This window comes from Pseudophryne corroboree, chromosome 5 (genome assembly GCF_028390025.1).
Source record: "Pseudophryne corroboree isolate aPseCor3 chromosome 5, aPseCor3.hap2, whole genome shotgun sequence".
Lineage (NCBI taxonomy): Eukaryota > Metazoa > Chordata > Amphibia > Anura > Myobatrachidae > Pseudophryne > Pseudophryne corroboree.
Window position 1 is genome coordinate 146,655,742 of NC_086448.1, and position 26,665 is coordinate 146,682,406.

The 26,665-nt window shown below is 42.7% G+C and overlaps 1 protein-coding gene and 1 pseudogene across 2 annotated transcripts in view; both read left to right on the forward strand.

The window, feature by feature from the left end:
* DNAH11 (dynein axonemal heavy chain 11) overlaps window positions 1-26,665 on the forward strand; it is a 561,376-nt gene that overhangs the window by 43,920 nt on the left and 490,791 nt on the right. For both annotated transcript variants that reach the window (XM_063921780.1, XM_063921778.1), the window contains 2 exons: window positions 16,955-17,219; window positions 21,593-21,736. In XM_063921780.1, coding sequence (XP_063777850.1) covers window positions 16,989-17,219; window positions 21,593-21,736 — 375 coding nt within the window. In that variant the 5' untranslated portion in view covers window positions 16,955-16,988. The remainder of the gene's footprint in view (window positions 1-16,954; window positions 17,220-21,592; window positions 21,737-26,665) is intronic.
* Window positions 13,516-13,634, forward strand: LOC134930678 (5S ribosomal RNA; annotated as a pseudogene).

Sequence of the window (26,665 nt, forward strand, 5' to 3'; positions counted from 1 at the left end):
TCTCAGCGGGCGCCCGGCATCTCCCCACAGCGCCGCCCGGGACATCGGGTTAGGTGAGCCGGGGGAGGCGGAACTGCGTTCCGTCTCCTGGTGGAACTGACGGAACGCAGTTCCGCCCCGTTCCGGCTCACTTTAACCCCTGGTGACCCCCAACTTGACTCCTCCGGAACAAGCTAGGCCTGCCCGTTTCCCGGACGGGACTTGCAGGACTTGATGAAGTGATCTGCGGCCCCGCAGTACAGACAGAGTTTGCCCTCACGACGACGCTGTCGTTCTTCCGGAGACAATCGGGACCGGTTAATCTGCATGGGTTCGTCCGGACTTAGTACCACCGCTTGCCTAGAGGGAGGAAGCCGGAACCTGGAACGCTCCGATCGACTACGTTCACCTCCACGTTCCTGCATCCGGAGATCCACTTTAACGCAGAGAGAAGTCAATTCCTCCAACGAATCCGGGAGTTCCCTAGTGACCAACTCATCCTTCAGGCGATCAGAAAGACCGTTCCAGAAAGCAGCTCTCAGGGCGTCATTATTCCAGCGAAGTTCAGAAGCAATGGTCTGAAAATTAACCACGTACTGGCCCACGGATCGGGAGCCCTGACGGATGCGTAGCAAGTCGGAAGAGGCCGTGGTCATCCTGCCGGGCTCGTCGAAAATTCTTCGGAAAGACGTAATGAACTCAGAGTAATTGAAAACCAATGAATCAGATCGTTCCCATAGTGGAGACACCCAATCCAATGCAGATCCTTCAAGCAAAGAAATAATATATTCCACCTTGGACCGGTCTGTGGGAAAATTATGTGCGAGTAGCTCAAAATAAACTTCGCATTGGTTTAAGAAACCTCGACAATTTTTTTGATTCCCATTATAACGGGAAGGAGTAGGGAGTTGAAGGCGCGGACTGATACCAGCCGATGGTTGAACATTGCTAGAAGCGGCAACTGGTGCTGCTATGGGAACTGGGGCCGGAATTACAGCAGCTAAGGATGCTTGAATCTGATCCAAACGACCGGACAACTCCTGGAGGTACTGCATCACTTGGCCCTGTGCTGCTTCCTGACTTTGCACGCGGGAAGCCAAATTCTGGATGGCACTTGAGTCTGTGTTCCGCTTCCCCGGGTCCATGGGGCCTGAGTATACTATCACTGACCTGGTTTGGGAGTATTGTGGACTCGGGGTTTCTTCCGGTGACCGGGAAGAGGAACCGCAACTGGACCGCAGCAGAGATGGCCGAATATAGGTTTCCCTCATGCAGGATTTGTTCGGCAGACAGGAGGCACGTGTGGATGCTGGAGGTCTCCTGAAAGACAGAACTTGAAAAGGTGCTGAGGAATAAATAAAAAGTACCGGATGCTGGAGGCACCGACTACGCTTGTGAGCACTGGGTGCTTGGAGGCACTGAGGTGCTTGGAGGCGCGGAGGTGCTTGGAGGCGCTGAGGTGCTTGGAGGCGCTGAAGTGCTTGGAGGCACAGAGGTGCTTGGAGGCGCTGAAGTGTTCGGAGGCACGGAGGTGCTTGGAGGCACGGAGGTTCGTCTGAAAGGGTTGGAAGCCACAGGGATACGGGAGCTCTGGAGATCACAACTTCAATAGCAGTAAAGATGATACTCAGGCGCCGGAGCTCTGCCCGGCGTCTGAATTTGAACTTCCCGCCAGCGTCTGATTGGGGAAGCGCTTGATGACGTCACCCGCACCCTCAGTGAACGCCGGGCGCACCCGTGACGTCCACACTATGTGCGCCGGACGGAGCGCCGGGAGCCGGAGACCGCCAGTGAGGACGGCCGCCCGGAGACCCAGCGCCCCCGGAGAGGCAAGTACGGCGGCCGCGGCATGACAATGACGGCTCGTTGTTGTCCGATGTCACATGCTGGAAGAGGCTTCTATGTTGCTCATATTTACCATTCTTGCGTGTTACATTGTAATTACTGTAGAAAAAAAAGCTTTTTTAAAGATGTGGCCTTGTACACTTCTGTCTGTGGGAGAGGCTAAAGCAGAGCTACTAGACAGTATGTACAGATGAGCTGCCTTCTTGATATAGAGCAGGGGTGGGGAACCTCCGGCCCGCGGCCGTATAAGGCCCGCGAAGCCGTTTGCTCCGGCCCGCCCGCTTCTCTCAGTGAGACACGCCGCTGCTCAGTCCGGCGGCAGCGTGTCTCAGCTGTCAGGACACGGAGGAGAGCGCGGCTATGACGGGTGGCGGCGGCGGCGTGTAGAACTTGAAACCAGCCGCCGGTTCGTGAGCCAATCAGGAGCCGCGGCTGCCGGTCCGCGAGCTCTGATTGGCTCTCGAACCGGCGGCTGGTGTTTCAAGTCCTACACGCCGCCGCCCAACATAGCCGCACTCTTCTCCGTGTCCCGCCGAAGGGAGCGGTAAGCAGCACGGGGGGGGCACTGTGGGGACATTTGTATACATGGCACTGTGGGGGCAATTGTGGATCTGGCACTGCACTATTGGGGGCATATGTGTATCACTTCCCATTTTAACTGGCCACACCCATTTTTTGTGCGTGCGTGCCACCGGCACGCACACACAGTACCTCTAAGGGGCAGACCTACTGGGGGTCAGGGTAATTTTTTAAGTTGAGAATTTTTGTATGGCCTGTATGGCCTATTATAAATAACCAAATGGCCCTCGGTAGAAAAAAGGTTCCCCACCCCTGATATAGAGAAAGGTGCCAGACTGTTCTAATGGGTCCCACCATCTATGAAAGTGTTCAATGCACAGAGTGGTTCTCGCGTAGACCATACATTTATTTGCTAGATGGTGGTAATGATGCCTACTAGTGCCGGCCCTAACCAATATGATGCCCTAGGCAAGGTTTTGGCTTGTGCTCCCTAGTACCGCCGCTAGTTCCACTTCTGACCTGCACCCCTTTCCCAGCACCATCACCACCTATAGCAGTTCTCATTTTGGTGCTCCTACCCCCAATATATTTAAAATTGGAATAATTCACACATTTGGTGCACAGCCCATGAGGGGCGTGTTCTTTTGGGAAGGGGCATGGCCACACAATAGTACCCCCAATTCAAATTAGGCCACACAATAGTGTAACTTTATTCACATTATATCATGTGATAGTGTCCCTTATTCATGTTACATCACACAGTAGTACCACTTTACCTTGTATACATTACTCCTCACAATAGTACCCCTTATTCACATTACATCACACCATATTGCTCTTTATTCACATTATATCACACAGTAGTGACCTTTCTATACATTACGCCACACAGTAGAGCACCGTATACACATAATGCCACACATTAGTAATGCCTTTACACACAAAGTACCACACAGTAATGCCCCTTACACATATGACACACATTAGTAATGTCCTTATAAACACATGCCAGCCTTTATTAATGCCCTTATACCCATAATGGCCCTTACACATATGCCGCACATTGTTAATGCCCTTATACACATAATGACACACATAATGTCCCTTACACATATGCCACACATTAATAATGCCCTTATACACATGACACGCGTAATGTCCCTTACACATATGCTGCACATTATTAATGCCCTTATACACATAATGACACACACAATGTCCTTTACATGTATGCCACACATTAATAATGCCCTTATACACATAATGACACACTTTGTGCCCCTTACACATATGCCAAACACTGCTGCACAACCTACCCACCCACACACAGCACTCACATGGCCGCTAACACTGTGACTCTGCTTGGATACAGATGTGTCCTCATCCATCTTACCTCAATATGCCATGCAACAGGAGATGCCTGGCATGAGTCAACTGGCAGCTCCCGGCCAACTCTGCTAATGTCAGGCACCTATTTTGCTGAAAATGCATCATATTTGTATTGCTATGTGACTAGTATGCACAAGCAGCTTCTGCTGATTAGAATGATATGTGGCATGCCTATATTCTGTGTGTGACTGTGGCTGTATCTGCATACAAAATGCTACATTACAGTGACTTCCAGGAATACACTGTAATATAGCATTTCATATGCAGATACAGTCGCAGTCATACACCGAATATAGGCATGCCGCAAATCATTTTAATCAGCAGCAGCTGCTTGTGCCCCTAGGCATTTGCCTAGTTTGCCTATACCTAGGGCCGGCTCTGATGCCTACCCAGGTTTGTAGATTTTGCAATTCTTTCCATCTCCTCTGTCTGCCCGCCCCACCCTTCTCCCATAGATTATTTTAGTTGTTTCACCAAGGAAGGGTCTGATTCAGAGATTTGTAGTGTTCATTCCAGCACCCTGCACCCATCACAACTCATGCAGTTCCTTTTTGCTGCCTGGGGTGTTGCTCTCTGCTCTGGTGCTTCTAGCACGCTCTGGTCTGTATCTCAGAGCGTAGGGGTGGTGATGGGGAACATTCCAGAAAAAAGGCGGCATGTCGGAGCCATTCTAGGACACAGGTTCACTGGCCCGGGCAGCTTTGTTTGCGGGACACCCTGAGTGACCTGATAGTTTCTCAGATATCTGATGGCCACCTGATATTCATGAGGATCCAATGCTGCAGCCAGCAGATCACAGTAGCCAGGAGTGGGGCTCTTTTAACACGTGACACCTCCTGCGACTTTGGCATATTCTAGTATTGGCTACATACAAAGATACAGCGCGGTTCCATTACCATAAATCTTACAATCAGGCCCTCAATTCAAATGGGTTGAGGATTGTGATCAGAGTGATGAGATGCGATGCAATATTACCTTTTTAGACAAATATGTTGCCAGGTTTCTCTTCCTTTGTTTTGGTTGTGCTGTTTACATTCAGTAAATGTTACTTTTATTATTTTACATTTGTATCAAAGTTGAGGAGCACAAGTCACATTGGCAAGTTTTTGTTTATTTTTTTTGAGACACATTTATTTACATTTTCCCAATGCTTGCATAATTACTTTCTTATTTCTATGCAGAAAAGAAACCCCATGTGCAATAGAATGTGCTGTTTATTTTTATTTAAACATTTTTGTACAATGACAATTAATAAAAAACAAACAAACAAAAAGCAGCACTTCCTGGGGACTGCTCCCTACAGACCTTTTTATGGGGCGTTGTCAGGAGGGTATCCGGTCTTTAGGTCGACCACTATTGGTCGACATGCATTAGGTCGACATGGTCACTAGGTCAACATGGCAATGGTCGACACGTGAAAAGGTTGACATGAGTTTTTCACATTTTATTTACTTTTTTTAAACTTTTCATACTTTGCAATCCACGTGGACTACGATTGGGAATAGTAACCTGTGCCAAGCGCAGCGAGTCACTTTGCCCAAAGAATGGCGAGCAAAGCAAACCATGCGAGGGGCGCGATGCACTAATTGGGGTTCCCCGTCACTTTCTGAAGAAAACGACACCCAAAAAAAGTTTTAAAAAAAAACCCTCATGTTGACCTTTTTCCATGTCTACCTAACGACCGTGTCGACCTATTTCAGGTGCTGACCTAGTCACTGTCAACCAATAGTGGTCGACCTAATGACTAGTTACTGTCGACCCAACGATCCACACCCGTCAGGAGTATGTACAGCCTCTGATTGGTCTTTCTGTTCTCTTGTACCTGGATTATTATTATTACTGGATTATTTGTCAGTGCAGTTTTATCCTATTCATTTAGGGCAGGGGTGGCCAGACTTTTTGAGTCCGTGATCTACTTTGAAAGCTGAAAAGCTTGTGTGTGATCTACCTAGGTGGGCACGCACCCAAAAAAGAGGCATGGTATAACAAAAAAAGGGGCGTAGCCTTGCTGCACAGGGTGTAATGACTGTCTCGCATGATATCACGCATTGGCCCCCACAGGTAAAAACCTCAAACACATATGCCCCCACAGTGCCAGATACACATATGCCCCCACAGTGCCAGATACACATATGCCCCCACAGTGCCAGATACACATATGCCACCACATATGCCCCCACAGTGCCAGATATGCCCCCACAGTGCTGTTGTGGTGAGGGGAGCGCAGCGCACACCTCCTGCCTGCCCCGAGCCCTCAATCTGGTCTCCGGCGGTGACGGCAGCGTGTATATATCAAATCAGGCGCTGGTCCACGAGCTCTGATTGGCTAACGAACCGGCGCCTGATTTGAGATGTACACTCCGCCGTCACCGCCGGAGACCAGACTGAGGGGCAAGGCGGCAGGCAGGAGAGGCGTGCGCTGTGCTCTCCTCACCTCTGTGGATGGGCGGTGGATCGCGATCGATTGGTTGCATGTCCACTGATTTAGGGGCATAGTTATACATTTTTGCAGTCTGCCCCCAAAAATAAAGATTCTTTATCACTGCACCTCGCAACAATAAGAAATTGTTATTCGCCTAAATGTACCATTCAGTTGTAAAGCGCAATGTAATTTGCTGTGCTATATAAGAAACCGATAATAATAATAATAATAACCATTTCTGAGTCACCGGGACAGGGGCTCATATAGAATCCCATCATTTCACCTCCAGATTTGGATCTCAGGTGTGGTACTGCACATGCAACGTCAGCACATGTGCAAGCAGAGAGTACCGGGGAGGATCCATTGGATCCCTCTCCAGTAAAAGTGGTAGTAGAGTAGCCCGTAGGCTTCTATGGGCTTACGCTATGTTCAGATGCTGAAAATATACTTTAGGAGTTGGGGCAAATTTATTAAACTGTACACAGACTTCATATTAGTCTGTCCTGTAGCTGAACCGACTGCAGGTATCAACCATAGCTATCACATGACCTCAAAGGGGATAAATATCCACTGACAAATTGTAACAGCCAGGTCACTTGCAATTTGGCATCAACAAAATCATTCTATGATCATCTGGTTTAAATTTGAAGCAAAAATGTAGCTATATGTCAAATAATAAACAATGCACATAGCTTAAAAAATGTATATAATGTATGTTCATACATTGCTATGTGGCTTTTAAAGGTATTGTATGTACGTATGGGAGACCGGCAGACGGGATGTCCACTATCACTTTACTGACAGTGGCATTTCGGAAGCCTTTATCAAGTACATTCTATAAAATTTAAGGGAGATGCTAATTGGTTGCCAAGGGCAACCTCTCCTCTGGTCTGTTTCTTCACTCTTTTCAAGTTCTCATTGCTGGCAGAACCTGGAGGAGGGGGAATTACTAAAGGTCAATTTTGATCAATTTAAAATCGATGCTGTACTACCAGGGCCACAACACACCTTTATTAATATTTAAAAATGAATTGTCTCCAACTGTTTTTCTGGCACAGGGCACCAAAAAGTCTAATTATGGCTATGGTACTTAGATGTGCTGTCAGACATGCCTGGCTGCCACTGCCATCACTATATGGTTTGGGCAGTGCTGGAGTCTTCTGTGACCCGGCCAGTGACCTTTGGAGATGCGGCATGAGTCATAGGTCGTATACGCCATGTCGCCTGTCCACCTACTCACTCTGTCACCTGTTCACTTCCCTGCTTGCATGCTCGCTAGCTCACCCAGTGCTGAAAAACTGAGCTTCACAGCTACTGATTCACAGGGGCCAGTGTATTTTTATTTATTTAATTTCTGTGGGGGAATGTGTGGAATTACTGTGGGGCCGGGCGGGGGTTGGAGGGTGGCGGTAATGCGCGGTATTACGGTTGGCGGGGCCAATATGTAGAATTACTGTGGGGGCCAGTGTGTTTGTTTAATTACGGCGGAGGCCAATATGTGGGTTTTTACCCTCCATGGGGACATATATAAGTTTGTTTATTTTCCTGTGTGTGTGTATGTATGTATGTATGTATGTATGTATGTATGTTTTTTATTTTTGTCCCGTGGAGGACTGATGGTGTGCCTTGGCAATTTTAAAATCTTGTTCAGTGTGCTACAAATTGAAAAAGGTTGAAAATCACTGTATTATTCATTCTGGTAATAGGCATAGATGGAGCACCACCTCCAGACTATAGCAGTCTCACTGGTAGAATGATGGACTAAACTCCTCCTCCTGTATTGTCATGCTTTGCATATTGTATATAAGTTATTGTACTTGCCTACTCTCCCAGAATGTGCATGAGACTCCACTGGGTAGCAGGCAGAATCCAGGAGGCTGGACTACGCTCCATGAAGTGGGTGGTTTGTGGGCAAAGAGTACTGTTGATAGGCAAACCCTGAGAAGATACATATATACATAATATATTTATTATCCTTCTGGAACATCTTACTTTGTGGAATCCTAATCCCATAAGCATAAAGCTCCCGAAAACTGGGTTTTTACCGCATTTTCCTTTTAGTACATCCCACCTTAGGTGAGTCCAGTTATGCCGTACAGTAAGCATCCATATTTCTAAGTCACAAGCCTCCAATAATGTTATGCATATGACTGCATACGTGGACACGTGCCTGAAATTTGGGAGTACGTGACCTCGCTGCCAGGGCGTGGCCTCATGGAAATGCCATAGTTGTGATACACGCCCCCATTTTAATCACTGGGGGGGGGCATGCTCAGTGCTCTGAGAAGCTGGCCATGCCCCCAGGCCCTCTCTGCCAGTGAAGAGACGCTCACGTCACAAACAATTGAAGATGAGGATACGGTATATCAGAGTGTGAGGTAAAATTCCCTTCAAACTAACTGCAGGGTATAGGAGGTAAGCCTCCTGATTTTAAGTCTCCACAGTATTTAGCCAATGTACGTACAGATGAGCAGCTTGCCATGTTCATGATAGTTTGAGGAGGTAAGACTCTGAGGCAGCTTCAGATGCAGTGTCAGCCAGTATAGAGAGGCCCTTAAATTGAGAAATATCAATACCAGCCTCTATAATGCAACACGCAATGTATTCTGTCCTGTAATGGTAAGGGTTTAGATGTAAAGTAAGGTTAAGGTAATGAACACTGAGCAATTTCCGTATATCTTACCATGTGGTATATAAACAGGGACAATATAAAGGTTTGATTCTTTAAGATATTTTACTGTCTAATTCTAAAGAAGTCCACAAAAGAGATGTCTTGGTATGATCCTTAAGAATAATTTGGAACACTTCTGGGGGTTGAGAAACCATGTGGATGAAAAAATTAATATAGTAAGCTCAACCGCTCTTGTTGCAAACTCTAAAGCTAAGATGGAAGCCAGCGTCTTAGATATAGACTTGGGTCAATCCAATTACGTGCAAGTTAAATCCTGTGAGACATTCCCACTGCAAACTTGCACTGCAAATTGCACTTCCAATCCAATTCCAAACTAGCATTGCCTTTTTCATAGGAAATATGCATGGTTTTATGTGCACCCCCTGGTGGTGTGACAAGGTAGGGTATATTTTTTACGGTGAAATGGTTGGGAACGGCTTTAGAACCCCTTAAACACCCAACGATTAATTTGGAAGTTTTAAATTAAGTATAATTTTTGCGGGTTAACAAATTGTCCTAAATTTTCCCAAAATCAACTTTTTTGCTAGATTATGCCCCCCAAATTTAATTAAAATGTTTATTTCAACAACAACAAAATAATTGAATTGAACCCAATATCTGATAAGGAAGTTAAGATAGACAAAGAGAGGAAAGGTAATATTGCCAGATAGTTAATAATTCCAGGCAGGTCTATTACTTTTAGAAATATGTTCCTTTCTATGGTCTTCTGCCAAATGTCCAAAGCTTCCAAGCAAATAAATATTCAAAGATTTTCCCCATTGTGTTTATGTAGGACAAAGATGGCATATTGTCCAGAGAAGAACTAGATCATTATGTGTCTCAGGAGGTTAAAGAGATTTGAAAGTAATTTTCTTAGTTCTAAAGTACTTCTACGAAGGCTGCTTTCTTCCACTTGTACCATTCTCATCATATAGCTCTGTGTTGGGAGAAATCTTCTTATCCTAGTGGAGACATAACTAAATGTTATTGTTTAAATCACAGGCCTGTAATTTTTATTTGGCAGTGAATCCCAATTGGAAATCTTCTATATGACAAGAGAGGACAGGTAAATCATGCCCAGCTATCAGTGACAGGTTCTGTAAGAAAAACCTTAGGAGAGCAGTGAGTTCATGCATAGGAGAGAAGAAAGGCGAAGAGAGAGGTATTATTGTCCCAGTACCACTATATCACAGAGAGAAATTGTGGGCTTTTTCAAGAATTTCAGAGTCAATCTCTGTATTATCTCCCCAGATCCCATTAGTCTAAACATGTACTAGAAGTGGGGGTGCTTTATCAGGATTCAAATTTGGGGGTCTTGTGTAGGGATGCCGCTGTCAGTATTGGTATTGTGACTGTCTGCATCCTGACTGTCTGGATGCTGCTGACTACATCCCCAATATATCTGTGACAGAAACAGCCCTGTGTCTTCCATCCTCAATCTCTGACAGAAAACTGCTAGGTGCCCAATGTGACTGTACAGACCCAATTCCTTTCTCAGATTTCCCATCTACCACAGAAGAGGGACTTGAGAATTACTCCTTATGGGAAGGATAGTAATGGATTTATCTCAAGAGTTCAGGAAGTGACCAAGCCCTAGGTCAGGGCGAAATGCGTCTTCCATTCACCTACCGTTGCAATCCGGACCACAGGTAATTAGCACCTCAGCTTCTCGTCGATGACTCTTATCTAATGGATGAACCTGGATGACAGATTGGTGCCCATTCAATTGCGATCCCTGTACTTATTTTCCTGGAGCTAAATTGGAATTCATGTGGATTAGTTCCCACGGGACTATTAATCCTATCATTTGTATCATTTGTTTTTGAGCACTTTGGTATGACAATAGTAAAGCCCTAATTCTATACGTTTTTCCATACCATGTGTTGATAGCACATTTATCATCCTTGAAAATCAATGCACTGTAGAACTGTGAAATGATGGAATGGAATTGACACATTAGTGGTCATTCCGAGTTGTTCGCTCGTTGCCGATTTTCGCTATGCTGCGATTTGTTGCTAAATGCGCATGGTACGCAGAGCGCATGCGCTAAGTTTTTTAACACAAAACTTAATAGATTTGCTGGTGTTCGTGCGGCGCTTTTCAGTCGCACTGCTAATCGGTGAATGATTGACAGGAAAAGGGCGTTTCTGGGTGGTAATTGGGCGTTTTCCTGGAGTGTGTTAAAAAACGCAGGCGTGTCAGGGAAAAATGCGGGAGTGGCTGGAGAAACGGGGGAGTGGCTGGCCGTACGCAGGGCGTGTTTGTGACGTCAAACCAGGAACTAAACGGTCTGAGCTGATCGCAATCTAGGAGTAGGTCTGGAGCTACTCAGAAACTGCAAGAAAATATTTAGTAGCAGTTCTGCTAATCTTTCGTTCGCTATTCTGCTAAACCAAGATACACTCCCAGAGGGCGGCGGCCTAGCGTTTGCAATGCTGCTGAAAGCAGCTAGCGAGCGAACAACTCTGAATGACCACCATTGTTTATAACTGCTACTGCATTTGTTACTTTATTTCAAACCTGGATTTCAATTATATGTTACACTGTGTATAACACACACAGCTGTACTCAATCTCTTTTGTGTGATAGAATATTCAGACTTTCATAAATGCCATTTACTAATTTTTTCAAAATTCTTTTCTTGGCAAATGATGGTAACAATCTGGAAATTACATTCAATGGGGGAAATTCAAATGTGTGAAAAGTCGGTTGGGTGTCTGCTTTTTCCTGTTTATTAGATACTAAAAAACAAACACCCAGCTGACTTTTCAAACATTTGAATTCCCCCTTATGTCCCATATATCACATATCTGGATATATATATATATATATATATATATATATATATATATATACAGATATATATATATATATATATATACAGATATATATATATATATATATATATATATATATATACAGATAGATATATATATATATATATATATATATATATACAGATATATATATACAGATATGTGATATATGGGACATAAGGGGGAATTCAAATGTTTGAAAAATCAGTCGGGTGTTTGTTTTTTCCTGTTTATTAGATACTAAAAAACAGACATCCAACCGACTTTTCACACATTTGAATTCCCCCTTATGTCCCATATATCACATATCTGGATATATATATATATATATATATATATATATACTTATCGGCGCTTAACCGCGATACCAAATAGTACTAGAATGTAGTCCAGGATATTTATAAAAGAACAAAAAAAGTCTCCTTTTTCTAGACACTCCCTTTATATTAATCGGGCGTCAGCTCCACCTTAAAGAAAGAAGCATTGGTAAGGTGCTTCATGTATAGTGTAAACGAAAAGAAGGGATAAGGTGGTTTTAAGCGACCAGTGGTGTCTAATGCTAATCGGAGACTTAAATTTAAAAAATATTTTTATTAAATCTAATATGCACCAATAAAAACAAATAAAATAATAGCCCTATTACAAGGAGCCAGAAACGTTACTAAAAACTGTATGTAAAATAATATAAAATCAATAATACAAACTAAGATAAGACAAGAGGAAAAAACGTCCTAAAAGTGCAAAAATTGGACATAAGATCAGCATAAAAAGTATATAAAGTATATATATATATATATATATATATATATATATATATATATATATATATATATATATATATATATATATATATATATATATATATATATATATATATATATATATAAAAGGTTCTTAGCTTTTAGAGAGAATATGTATCATTGCACCCTAGGGTGCTATGATACATATCCTCTCTAAAAGCTAAGAACCTTTTATATATATATATATATATATATATATATATATATATATATATATATATATACTTTTTATGCTGATCTTATGTCCAATTTTTGCACTTTTAGGACGTTTTTTCCTCTTGTCTTATCTTAGTTTGTATTATTGATTTTATATTATTTTACATACAGTTTTTAGTAACGTTTCTGGCTCCTTGTAATAGGGCTATTATTTTATTTGTTTTTATTGGTGCATATTAGATTTAATAAAAATATTTTTTAAATTTAAGTCTCCGATTAGCATTAGACACCACTGGTCGCTTAAAACCACCTTATCCCTTTATATATATATATATATATATATATATATATCTATATCTATATCTATATCCATATATATATATATATCCATATATATATATATATATATATATATATATATATATATATATATCCATATATGTGACATAAGGGAGTAATTCAAATGTGTGAAAAGTCGGTTGGGTGTCTGTTTTTTAGTATCTAATAAACAGGAAAAAACAAACACCCGACTGATTTTTCAAACATTTGAATTCCCCCTTATGTCCCATATATCACATATCTGGATATATATATATATATATATATATATAGATAGATATATTATATATATATAATATAATATAATATCATTTATTATCTTGGGACAATTTTCATTATTAATTGCCACCTATTTATTTATTTATCTTTCTCTAAATTTCTGGATTCTTACCAACGATTCATTGGTATATGGTAAGATCTTGGCATATTCCATACATTACCTTTGCCTAACGCTGGCAGCAGTTCCAACTATTTATTCCCTACCTTTTCTGATTCTTATTCTTTTTTTTTCACATTTTTTTTTTTTTTTTTTAATGTGAACTCTCATCAGTGATCCCAGAGTAGAACAGGTACTTGTGCCTCTACTATCATACCACACTGTATACGCTCGAATCCATCTGATCTTGGAAGCTAAACAGTGTTGGGCTTGGTCAGTACTTGGATGGGAGACCTTCTGGGAAGACCCAGTTTAGTAGATCTTCAAGCCATTGGCATGCTCTGTGCCTAACGCTGACAGCAGATTCACAACTTTTCTGTACCATTGTGTACCTCTATCACCACATTCCTTAATTTTTATATTTAAATGTAGAGTTCTGAATTGTTACACAATTTGAGTATCAACTTCTTGAAGGTGTCTTTCTTATCTGTGTTAAAAATTTACTGAATTTTTTTGCAATTAGTTTGGAATTTGTCACACAATTTGAATATCAACATCTTGTAGGTGTCCTCCCCATTTGTATCTATAACCTACTGAATTCTTTGCAATTAACATACCCGTGAGTCCCGTTCATATCGACTCAATTTGGGTCATTATTATTGATTTTCTTTCAGCTGGTCTCTAATATATGGATTTATCCTGGATATCATATTCAAAAGATCAGTGATCTTAAGATTTTAACTTTTTTGTAACTGTTTGTTTGTGTCTCTATTTAGGATACACCAAGTGAACTAACTTATACCATACCAATAAAATCAAATATGTTTTAATCTTCTAATTACTTAGTCTTTTTCTAACTAAATTCTAAGATTGCACCCAGAAAAGTCTTCTCTCTCTCTGTTTTATCCCAAGAGTACCCTTTAATCAAATTTCCAGTCTCCACTTGATGCCAGAACTGTTCTTCATCTCCGGACAGGATATATTGGGTGGGATGTACTAACCCTGTGTACATTCTGCCACACATCGTCTGACATCGCACCGATACCAATCGCATATATGCTAACATATGCGATTGGTATTGTGAAGGACAGCTCTTCCAATAAGAACTGTCCTTCGCGATGTGCTCCCTTCCCTGGGCTTACAGCTTTATAACCCGGGAGTCTATCTGCGCACAGGGCATGCTGGGAGGGATCCTATTGCATCCCTCTGATGGCATCCGATGAGGAGAGAAGCCCATAACGGCTTTTGCTGCCGTTACCCTCCGTATCGGAAACCTTGCCGTCGGTTAGTGCATGATATGTTATAAAACCCCGAAAACTGGTGTTTTACCACATTTTCCCATTAGTGCATCCAGCCCATTTTCCTGCTATTGGGAATGATAATATAGATTGCCTTAGCAGATGTTCCTATGCAAAATGCATATTATTTAACCTATTAACCATAATATGGAGGAAAAAACAGAATGATTGAATCAAAGTTTTACCTCAGAATCTGTGTGGCTCCGCATGTTTTTACTTAAATTTGTGTGTTAGTGACAGCAGACTTGAAGAGTGTGTACGGTGATACGATCCTTTTGGCATATGGGTTCAGCAGATACAGATTGGAGATCTGCAGCAAAATTGGACAGGTTTGTACGTAGAGATTGAGTGTTGTTTCTGCGATCTAGGTCTCTAGAAGGATTGTGTCAACAGTCTGGTCGGAAGTGATATGCGGAGGATTGGACAAATGTGTACCCAGATTAACAATATGGGTCAGATGTACTAAGCCGTAGAGAGAGATAAAGTACCAGCCAACCAGCTTCTAACTGTCATTTTTCAAACTGTAACATGCTGACAGGAGCTGATTGTCTGGTACTTTATCTCTCACCAACACTTAGTACATCTGCCCTTATATGAGGAAAAAAACAGTACGTTGGTCAGAGAGACTGACTGCATCCTTCAGTGCTGAGAGATAATCTGCTTCGGTGAGCAGTAGCCCCGCTCCCAGTTACCAGTATGCATGTGACCTGTGCACAACCTAGCCAGCTGGGCAGGAGCAGCCTCACTTTAAAGCTTGGTTCACACCTGACCGATACGTCTGTGGACCTGCTGTCGCGCCACCCGGTCAATCTGGTTAAGTATACACACTTCCCAATCGGCCGCTCAACATGTCGGTCAGGACACCGAGCTGGGTGGGCATTTGAATTTGTCAGCCCAACGTTGACGTCAACCGCCCACAGCAAGTGTACGGGCAGTCAGCGGATCGCCCATACACACAGCCAGATACGCCATTATATCCAAATATATATCGCCCATTGTCTATGCTGCACAGCCAATGTGATATATCGGCCAGTGTATACCCAGCTTTAGTATCGGCAGGTTACTGTCCCTCCCTGCCTGTCGGCGGAGAGTCAGGATGCTTGCTGCCCAAGCCCACCAGCTGTTGTTTCTGTAGGTGACCGTCATCCAAAGAACAAATACGCTTGTACGATATAAAATAAGGTCAGCGTGTATATGAGCAAGTGATGAAGCATAATGAGTTATTGTTCTCATACAAGATTTTCTTGCATTTTAATTTCGTAGACTCTCCATGTTTCTGGCAGGTATGGATCATTAGGTCGACCTCATATGGTCGACAAGGTCATTAGGTCGACAGGTAAAAGGTAGACACATGAAAAGGTCAACAGGTACAAAAGGTGGTGATGGAAAATGGTCAACACAGCAATTTTGGGGGGTGTTTGTGTCATTTTATCTGTCAAAGCACAGGGAGCCTCTATTAGTGTACCGCGTTCCCTTGCATTCTGTGGGCAGTCTACTATTCACAGTCATAGTCCGCGTGGACGGTAAAGTATGAAAAGTTGAAAAAAAAATTGCAAAAAACTTAAACAAGTTGTGTCAACCATATTGATCATTATAATGTCGACCATTTGAACCTATTTACCCTTTTTTTACTTGTCGACCTTTTACATGTCGACCTAATGCACGTCAACCATTATTTGTTGACCTATTGACTGTCGACCTTGTTACTGTCGACCCATAGACCGGATACCTCTTCTGGGTCTCTCAATCCCGATCTCTAGCCTATGTGATAAGCATCATTAAATATATACTATTTATTTACAGATAATTGCAAGTATCTATCTACATGAAGTGCCTTACAGAGAATAATTAATAAATCAGTCCCTGACCCAGTTGAGCTTACAATCCATATTGACTACCGCACACACTAGGAAGCCAGCTTACCTACCAGTGTATCTTTTGAGTGTGGGAGGAAATAAAAATGCTCAGAGGAAACCCATGTAAATATAGTGCGAACATACACGTGAGTTACACTGCTGGGGCAAGTAACAAGCAACCATGCTGCACTTGTTACGGCTCTGCACTGCTGCATGCACAGAGGGGACCTGAACTGGAAGGCAAAGCGGTACGAGTTCTCTTATTGCTGTCAGCCAGTATCTCTGGGAAGCTGAGCATTGCTCAGCCGTTACAGATAGTAGTAGGTATACTTTAGGGCTCTGGATATGGAAAGTAAATGTTTTGATGATTTTTTTATTTTTTTTTTATTTCACAGGTTGTAGCGTAGTTAAAAATGTATGTTCTAGATACACTAATCATACCCTATTATTCTCACCAGATGTAACATTGGTTTGCTTGTTCTACCCAGGTGGCCATATAAAGGAAGCCGTGGTGACTGAACAATGGATATAGATGACGAGGAACCGCCAGTGCCTCCATTCTGGGAGGATGAGAGAGTGCATTATATGGGTAGATTGCTTCAGCGTATCCTGAAGGTCAAGGAAGACCGGTGGATAAAGTTTGTGGAGGATGAGCAGAACGAGAAGACATTGAAGGACTTTTTTGATCAAGTAGAACAAATCATGATGATGTTCTCTCTTACGAGTAAAGGCGGATTGTCCGTAACTCAAGAGGTATGTTGTTTCAGAACTTTGTCATACTAGAATGATGTGCATTTGTCTTAAACAGATATCAACAGACTTGGCACTAAAATTCACAAAAGTGTACATGGTGGATGAAATATTTTTTATAAGTAGCGGGAGTGAGACTAAGGCTAGACTGGACAAGGGTTATAGCTAATTTAAGCAGAGCCGGATTTAGGGGTCAGGCCGCCCCTAGGCCCAATGATATTGCCCCCCCCAGCACCGCGGGAAGGGGCGTGTCCACAGAATAGTACCAATTCATAATACACTGCACAGTAGTGTCCGTAAGTCACATTACACCACACAGTAGTACCCCTTATACACACCAGGAAGAGCCCCTTATACATATAGTGCCAGGTAGAGTACGGCAGGCAGAGTCCCCCTTTCACACATTATGGCAGGCAGAGTGTGAAAGGGGACTCTTTTTACACATTAGACAGGCAGTGTCCCTATTTTTACACATTAGACAGGTAGAGTCCCCCTTTTTACACACTACGGCAGACAGAGCCCATTTTACAGTGAAAGAGAGAAAGTGGAGTGTGTTATACTTACATTTGGCTCCATCCTCACCAGCTGTCTCTGTCCTCCTAACGCTGTGGCAGCGCAGGCCACTGTGGGTGGATTGGGGGCGGGCCGGCGCATCTCCAAGACAGGACGCTGGTTGGGGTGGTGGAGAGGGAGGACACTATCTGCAGCTGCACAATGGGGGGAGTATTGCCATGCCGCCCCCAGCAGGTGCCACCCCTAGGTATTCCAACTCTGGTAGCAAGTAGGGTTGAACATGTGTTCAACCTGGCACACTATGCTGTGTGAACGGGAAGCCGGGTCGATGCGACCTGTTTCCCCTTCACTCTGTGTGGACGGGTGGCACTTGTAGATCATGTGATCTCTAAGCGCCGCCCCCACCTAGTCACTGGGAACGTCACCAACCTGGCAATATGCTTGGTTGGGGAACATTGGAGGTGAGGGGCCTGAGGCGGGTTGCATGCGCGAAGCACCTGTCAGGCTCCCGGGTGCAACCCGTCTCAGGCAGTGTGAAACCGGTATTAGTTGCTCATATATTAAGCAATAATCAGTGCAATTTCCCATTCTGCAGTTACCTGGGTCTGGAGATTGGGGAAATCTAATTTGTTGGAAATCCTTAATTCACCAATTCCAAATAACAATTGGGATCAGCAAGCCGGGGATTTTTAACATGCTGTTTTTTGCGGATTCTCCAGTGGATCACCAATCATAAATGTCTGTCGATTGGCATTGTCAGAATAGGAATTCAGGCAGTCGATGTTTAGCCTGCATTAGGTTCAGTCAGCAGATGACCACTATTTGCCTGTGTATGTGGTTAGCCGTAGCGTGTGGACCAGGTTATGGCATTCTGTGACATCTGTCAGTCGCACTCTACAATGAGTGTGTTTTCTGCTGCACACAGATTCATATGATGCTTTACCTGGTCAGTTGACTTCTAATATATGTTTGTTAGTACCCATGGCAAATGAGTGGTGTTAGATGATATACTGTGTACACAAATTCTTTTGTTATAAGCTTAGAACAAAATGAAACTAAATACATTGCGGTAGGAAGTACAGTTGCCACAATTACAATAATCCTGTGCTTAATGTCATTGTATGTGAAACAAATCTGTACTTTTAATGACATGTACATTTAGGAAAAATATAACATACCTTTGTCATAAAGCATTTGATCTTGCCATTCTTGAATACTTTATGGTCTAGCTGCATGCATTCTCTCAAATTACTTTACAAAGGGAACACAACACTGGAAAATAAATATCACAACGTAGGGTTCTATTGGTCTATAGACAGGCAGCAATGTTCTAAGATGCATGGATGAGACCCCAGGACATTAATATGGTTTTTATCCCTCCTGCACCCCTCTGTTATGCCGCAACCAAAAATTAGGTAGTCTTCATTTTCCATGCTAATTGGTGTGTTCTAGAAAGGGAAAAAACACCCCGTTTTTGTTTTTTACAATTACACTCAAGAGAAAGGTAAGTTGTACTAGGAGCGTATGTGAACCATACCATTTTTGTAATGCTCTTGTTCTATAGAGCATTTATGTTGTACTTCCTTTTAAGTATATTTTAAAGGCGTGAGCAGAAGTCTCTTCGGTATATTTGCAGAATCGGGCACAACTACAGGGTGCTTATTTCAGGTGTTTCCAACCTTTAGATTTCTACAATTTTATCAAATGGTGAATAGCCTCATGTAACATTGGCCAATTGCATTGCCTTTCTCTTTCAGTTTTTCTAGTCTAGTCTTTTTAACATCAGACGGAATTGTTTATTTTGTTGCTCAGGAATCCTATATAATAAAGGCCTAACGCTGCTTTTCACCTTTATGAGGGGGATTCAAGTGTTTTGGGAGCAGCAACCACTAGATGGTGCCTGGTGGAGCAATTCAAGTGTCACTCCGTGTGGCGCTGACATCCCTGTTATGGTGTTCCGTCCTTTTTAATGGGCTGGTAACTAGTAGACACATAATTTCTCAAAGTTTATATCCAGTTAAGAGTAAACAGCAGAGCAAGGGCAGCATAGACAATCTGTGTTTATCATATGTGGAAGGAGAACAGAACAATTAAGTAGTGTATTTAGTAAACCTTGTATATACTAACACATTACAGTCTTGTAAACACTTATAATAATAATATTATTATTATTATTATTATTATTACTACCAGTTACATATATAGCGCACACATATTCCGCAGCGCTTTACAGAGAATATTTGCCCATTCACTTCAGTCCCTGCCCCAGTGGAGCTTACAATCTATATTCCCTATCACATGTACACACAGGCACATTCACACTAGGGTTAATTTTGTTGGAAGCCAATTAACCTACCTGTCTATTTTTGGATTGTGGGAGGAAATCGGAGTACCCGGAGGAAACCCACGCAAGTACGGGGAGAATATACAAACTCCACACAGTTAGGGCCATGGTGGGAATCGAACCCATGACCTCAGTGCTGTGAGGCAGTAATGTTTAAATGACTTAAATGATTGAAATGTTTATTCGTAAGTCCCAATGGAGCAGTACATAATAACACATAATAGGGGGGTATTCAATTGGCTCCGACAATTTCATAGCTATCGAATTCGCCCCCCTGTGTATTCAATTGCATGCCATTTTCGTCCGTTTTAAAGGCATTTTCACCAATGCCTTTTCACTACTTCTTTTTTTTTTTTTTGTGAAATGCCTCAAAATCTTCAAAAATGGCCCGCCTTTTCACCGGTGCAAGTGTCCACATGTTTTTCACTCCTGCTGAATTTTTCTCCTAGGCGAAAAAATGGCCCTGCTATTGAATAGGGCAAATCCCCATTCGCCTTAAAAAATAGCAAAAAGTGATTAAATACCTCCTATCAGAACTATACATTTGTTTCTCATAACTCTTAGGTCAGAAATGTATTAATATCCTGATTTTATTCAGTAACTTAATGAATGCATTGGTAAAGGTTTTTTTATGGGGCGAAAATTAGAATTCTAGATTTAAAACTATTTTTCAAGTGTAAAGTGCTAGTCAAACATATTGGTATCGAATGACGTGATGTTAACAGAGCCAGCAAAACAAGGTTTTGTATCCTTACCTATAGTTTAACACTATTACAATATATTTAATTGTAATAGCTTTGTTATCATGCTTTATCTCTGCAGACAGTCACAGCATATAGTGGAAGGAGCAGGGTGACCCCACAATGCACAGTAATGATTTGAGGTGTCTGTAAAACCAATGCAGAAAGATTGTGATATCAAATGTGTCTCTGAAAGGTTCATATTGCTAATATGTTACACAATTTCAGTTATCAGAAACAACACTTCAAATCAGTTTTAGCGCAATGACAGGAAACTGTAATCTTGAATTTTTATATTTACTCTCACTGTGCAATGGTGCTTATCATATGGGGGGATATTCATTTGTCCCCATTAAGTTTTTGTGCAAAAAAAACAAGCTATTATCGAAATTTTTGACCAATATTTTGCATTGAGCTATTCAATTATACCCCTTAATTTTTTTATTTATTTTTTGTGTGAAAATGTTTCCGTTTTCTTGCGAAACACATAGGTTTGGGAACTTATCTCGGATCCTATGTGTTTTCGTGAAAAAACATGTGGTCTGTCTGATGCAGGCATCAGGGACAATTGAATATCCCCTGAGGGGGGCAACTGGCCTTGGTGTATATGTGTGTATATGTGTGTGTGTGTGTGTGTGTGTGTGTGTGTATATATATATATATATATATATATATATATATAATTTCTTGTTCAGTAGAGGGTGTTTCATTATATTTATCCCATCAGTGATTTTGTTATACATATTTCCGAAGTGTCAAAGTATTCCTGTATTTTACAGACTAGTGTAAACGCAAGAGGTAAAACGGTTTACATCATGAAGAAGGTGCCGACAACTGTTGGACTAGAAAACTACAAGAAAGTCCTGATATTTGGAGAATTATCTGGCATATCTTTCAACCAGACATCTACACTTCTGGAAGAGGTAGTGAATTATATATACATTAAATGCAGACCACCACCACAATATGCCAAAAATAATATCCTTTGTGTGCCTGATACTTTGAGAAAGTAAATACTTGACGTACAGTATATAGTATAGTGAAAAAAGTTATACTTATAGCTTCATGACATTGATTACCTAGATTGTGAGCGACATTAAAATGAGTATAAGTAGTTCAACAAGTGAAATTGTCAATGCAAGGGGTACAAATACATGTATTACTTTACATGCAGGGTAAATATTGTCTGCTTTTGCATGTAGCCCAGCTTTATTTTTACACTGCAATTTAGATTTGAATTTAGACACGCCTCTCATATCTTCATCTGTCTGCACATGTTACACCCCCTTCAGTGCAACATAGAAACATAAAATGTGACGGTAGATAAGAACCACTTGGCCCATCTAGTCTGCCCATGTACATGCACACACTTATACACTAGGGTTAATTTTTGTCGGGAGCCAATTAACTTACCAGTGTCTTTTTGGATTGTGGGAAGAAACCCATCCAAGTATAGGGAGAATATACAAACGCCACACCATAAGGGCCATGGTGGGAATTGAACCTATGACCTCAGTGCTGTATGGAAGTAATGCTAACCATTACACCATCCGTACTCCCCTAAACATGGTTTTGCCAAGGTGCAATGTAATGTGCAAATTTTTGCTGTGCTCCCAACTCCCAAAGGCAGCAAATAAACCTTCATTCTGGGAAAGACGATGAAGCCAGGGAAGATACAGGAGTTTCTGCAGCCATATGACCAATCTGCATCCTCTTCACTGTCGTATTTATAATGGGTGGAGTGTGCGGTGCACACGGCTCCCCGGGGTCCAGGGGAAGGCCACACCCTGCACTTTTTACTTTCAATACTTACCCTACGGAGCCCCACAGCACATCAGCAGCGCTGCAGAAATCACTGGGAAAATGTTGCGTCTGCCATTTTCTCAGTATTTCACACATGTGCAGTAGGAAAATCACTAGGAAAATGGCCACTGTGCCATTTTCCCAGAGACCTGCGCATGCGCTCTACACTCTGGGACAGCGCTAGGTTCCCCTAGTGACTTTAGTGCCCAGAGCTATAGCCCTGCCAGCTAGAGAGGAGGGGGCCAGACGGACCCTGCACATGGGCCTCCTCCTCTTTAGATGCGCCCCTGATCCTCTTCCTCACATCTTTATATTAAGGAGATATAGTTATGATCCCGGTGGCCGGGTTCCCGCTACTCAGCATACCGACGCCAGCCACTAGAATGCCGGCAGTGGACCAAGGGCTATTCCCACTCATGGGTGTCCACGACACCCTTAGAGTGGGAATAGAACCTGTGGCGAACGCAGCGATCCACTGAGCCCGCAAGGGGCTTTGTTGCACTTGCCCCCCTGCCTGCATTCTGGCGGCCGGGATCCCGGCGTCGGTATGCTGGCCACTGGTCAAACATACCCAACGCATATTAAGTACTATTGAGACCCTTTTAATTTTTACTTCATGATCAACTACTGTAAGTTCACATTAATCAATGTGCTTGAGTTTGTATCAGAAATATCATTTAAACTTTAGGTGCATGCACACGGTGCGATTCTGCCTAAAGGCCGATTTGGACTTTGCGATTTTCCTTGAACTCCCCGGAGCCAGGAACCACCGATATTGACTATACACACTGTGCAATTTTGGCTATGGATAATTTTGACTATACTAGAAACTAGATTGTACACTTTCTAGCCAAAATTGATCTGCCTGCACAGTCTCTTTTTTTCTTGCGATACCGACCCTGTGGGAGCGCGCATCAGCAGCGCAAGCTGTATACACACGGTGTGATATGTACTTTGTTTTCTACCGATATGGTCTATATGGTCCATATCGGCAGTTCAAATTGCACCATATACTGTATATGCACCTTAAATGTTAACTATTGAGCAGCAGAGAGTGGGCTGCAACCACGCAGTTTAGTGCTCCACCCACCTGCATCAGCCCTCCGGGAGGGCTTTAAGAAATGAATGGCAAGTATTTCTTACTTATTGTCTACCATCCGCAGAATCTGGCCCATTAAGTCCCATATTGTGGCAATATCTCCCCTTTATTTAGATGACTTTGTGAGCTGACCTGTAGCAGTTTGTTAGTATTGTTTATTCCAATAGGAAGAGATCGGGAAATGTGGTGCTAGAATGGATATAAGAGAGAGAAGAATTCTTCTCCACTTAAATATACATATCTCTGGCTGGGTGATCAGTTTGTGATCCATTTACATTGTAATACACCACAACAGTCCTCATGGACTGTATACAAGGGATGTAAAGTTCATTATTACCAGCCTTGGTGTTGCAATACAGTATAGAGTTCTTTCATCTGTTGCTAAGTACAGTAGTCCCAATAAACAAGTGTGTGGAAATCCTAGCAAGTGAATGGTACGTGCAACAGTTTTATCTTTGTTTGTTGGGCTTGCAGATTAATGCTGTTTTCTCTAGCAACATGTAACGCTAGGACAAGTGCTCAACATTTCACGGTAGCTATCAAGCACTGAGCAAATATTTGTCTGATTGTTTCATACATGCAAATATAACCAAGATAAAGAGATAATTTCTGGCTTAAACATGTACGGTATTGTCTCTGGTCTGATACAAGTGGTCAGTAGCATCTTGTTCTTAAGTAGTTTTATTTTGTTTCTCTCTCAATGGCAATAATGCAGCCAAACCTCCAAAAATGCAGTTTCAGAGGATTGACTGCATTCCCCACATGTACTAAACTCCAGGCAAAGCTTTCCTGACCTTACTGGTACCTACATCCCGAACCCTCACTATCCCAACGGTTGTCATGCGGACTAGCAGGGATTATTTCATGACACCCATAGAGTGGGAATAGAACCTGTGGCGAGCGTAGTGAGCCACCGAGCCCGCAAGGGGCTTCATTGCGTTCGCCCTCCAGCCGGGATCCCGACGTTGGTATTGTGACACACATACCCAACCCGGACAAACGCCATCTATAGAGTTTGGACCCTATAGGCAACGCTATCTATAGATGGCATTGCCTAATAGAAGCCTGCCCACATTGTTCCCTGAGAGGCAGGGGCACCGACAGTTCAGGCGGGCCCTGATACAAGGGAGGGGGCATGGCCAAGTGGAGGAGGCATGCCCAGACCGCCTCCATTAAAAAAAAAAAATTCTCTTACGTCCTAGAGGATGCTGGGGACTCCGTAAGGACCATGGGGTATAGACGGGCTCCGCAGGAGATATGGGCACCTAAAATAACTTTCTAGTATGGTGTGCACTGGCTCCTCCCTCTATGCCCCTCCTCCAGACCTCAGTTAGATCTTGTGCCCAGAGGAGACTGGGTGCATTACAGGGAGCTCTGCTGAGTTTTCTGTGAAAAAAAATTTTGTTAGGTTTTTTATTTTCAGGGAGCCTGCTGGCAACAGACTCCCTGCATCGTGGGACTGAGGGGAGAGAAACAGACCCACTTCTTAAGAGTTTAAGGGCTCTGCTTCTTAGGCTACTGGACACCATTAGCTCCAGAGGGAGTCGGAACACAGGTCTCACCCTGGGGTTCGTCCCGGAGCCGCGCCGCCATCCTCCTCACAGATGCCGGAAAAAAGAAGCCAGGTGAGTATTAGAAAAGAAAGAAGACGTCAGGCGGCAGAAGACTTCAGATCTTCCTGAGGTAAGCGCGCAGCAGTAAGCTGCGCGCCATTGCTCCCACATAACACACACACACACTTGGCACTGATGGGTGCAGGGCGCAGGGGGGGGCAATAAACCTCGTTTTGGCACAAAAGGATGTTATTAGGCTGCTGAGGCAGTAAATAAATGATTCCCCGCCATTATTTTCAGATACAGAACGGGACTGAAGCCCGCCGCTGGAGGGGGCGGAGCTTGATCCCGCAGCACTAACCAGCGCCATTTTCTCCACAGAAGCTGCAGAGAACGCTGGCTCCCCAGACTCTCCCCTGCTGAAGAGCTCAGAGGGCTGAAAAAAGAGAGGGGGGCACATAATTGGCGCAGTGAGTGGGGGAAATCATATATATATATATATATATATATATATATATATATATATATATATATAGTACAGGAAATCCCACTTTCGTGGGAAAAGATAGCACTCTCCAGACTAAATATTAAATAAAGTCAAAAGGTAATTTAATGAAAAAAGTAGTCTCACAGTTCATATGAAGTATCAAACGAACTCCGTTAGTGTCCAACGTTTCGGTCCCCAGCGGGGGCCTTTTTCAAGGAAAAGTAACAATCAGCAGTGACAGCAGTTCAACTTCTAATCAGCATTGCAGGGAAACTGGAGACACGTGTCTCCAGTTTCCCTGCAATGCTGATTAGAAGTTGAACTGCTGTCACTGCTGATTGTTACTTTTCCTTGAAAAAGGCCCCCGCTGGGGACCGAAACGTTGGACACTAACGGAGTTCGTTTGATACTTCATATGAACTGTGAGACTACTTTTTTCATTAAATTACCTTTTGACTTTATTTAATATTTAGTCTGGAGAGTGCTATCTTTTCCCACGAAAGTGGGATTTCCTGTACTGTACTATGGGCCCAGTCCCCTCTGTGACTGGATCCTGATAGGCACCCCAGCAGTTGACACTATTACTGTGAGAGTGCAAGACCTCCCCATATATATATATATATATATATATATATATATATATATATATATATATATATATATATATATATATATATATATATATATATATATATATATATATATATATATATATATATATATATATATAAGCGCTGTCTCGGTTTTCCTGGGTCAGTTTGGCGCTGGTGTGTGCTGGCATACTCTCTCTCTGTCTCTCCAAAGGGCCTTCTTTAGGGAATTGTCCCCTTATAGTTATATCCCAGTGTGTGTGGGGTGTTGGTACGTGTGTGTCGGCATGTCTGAAGCGGAAGGCTTATCCAAAGAGGAG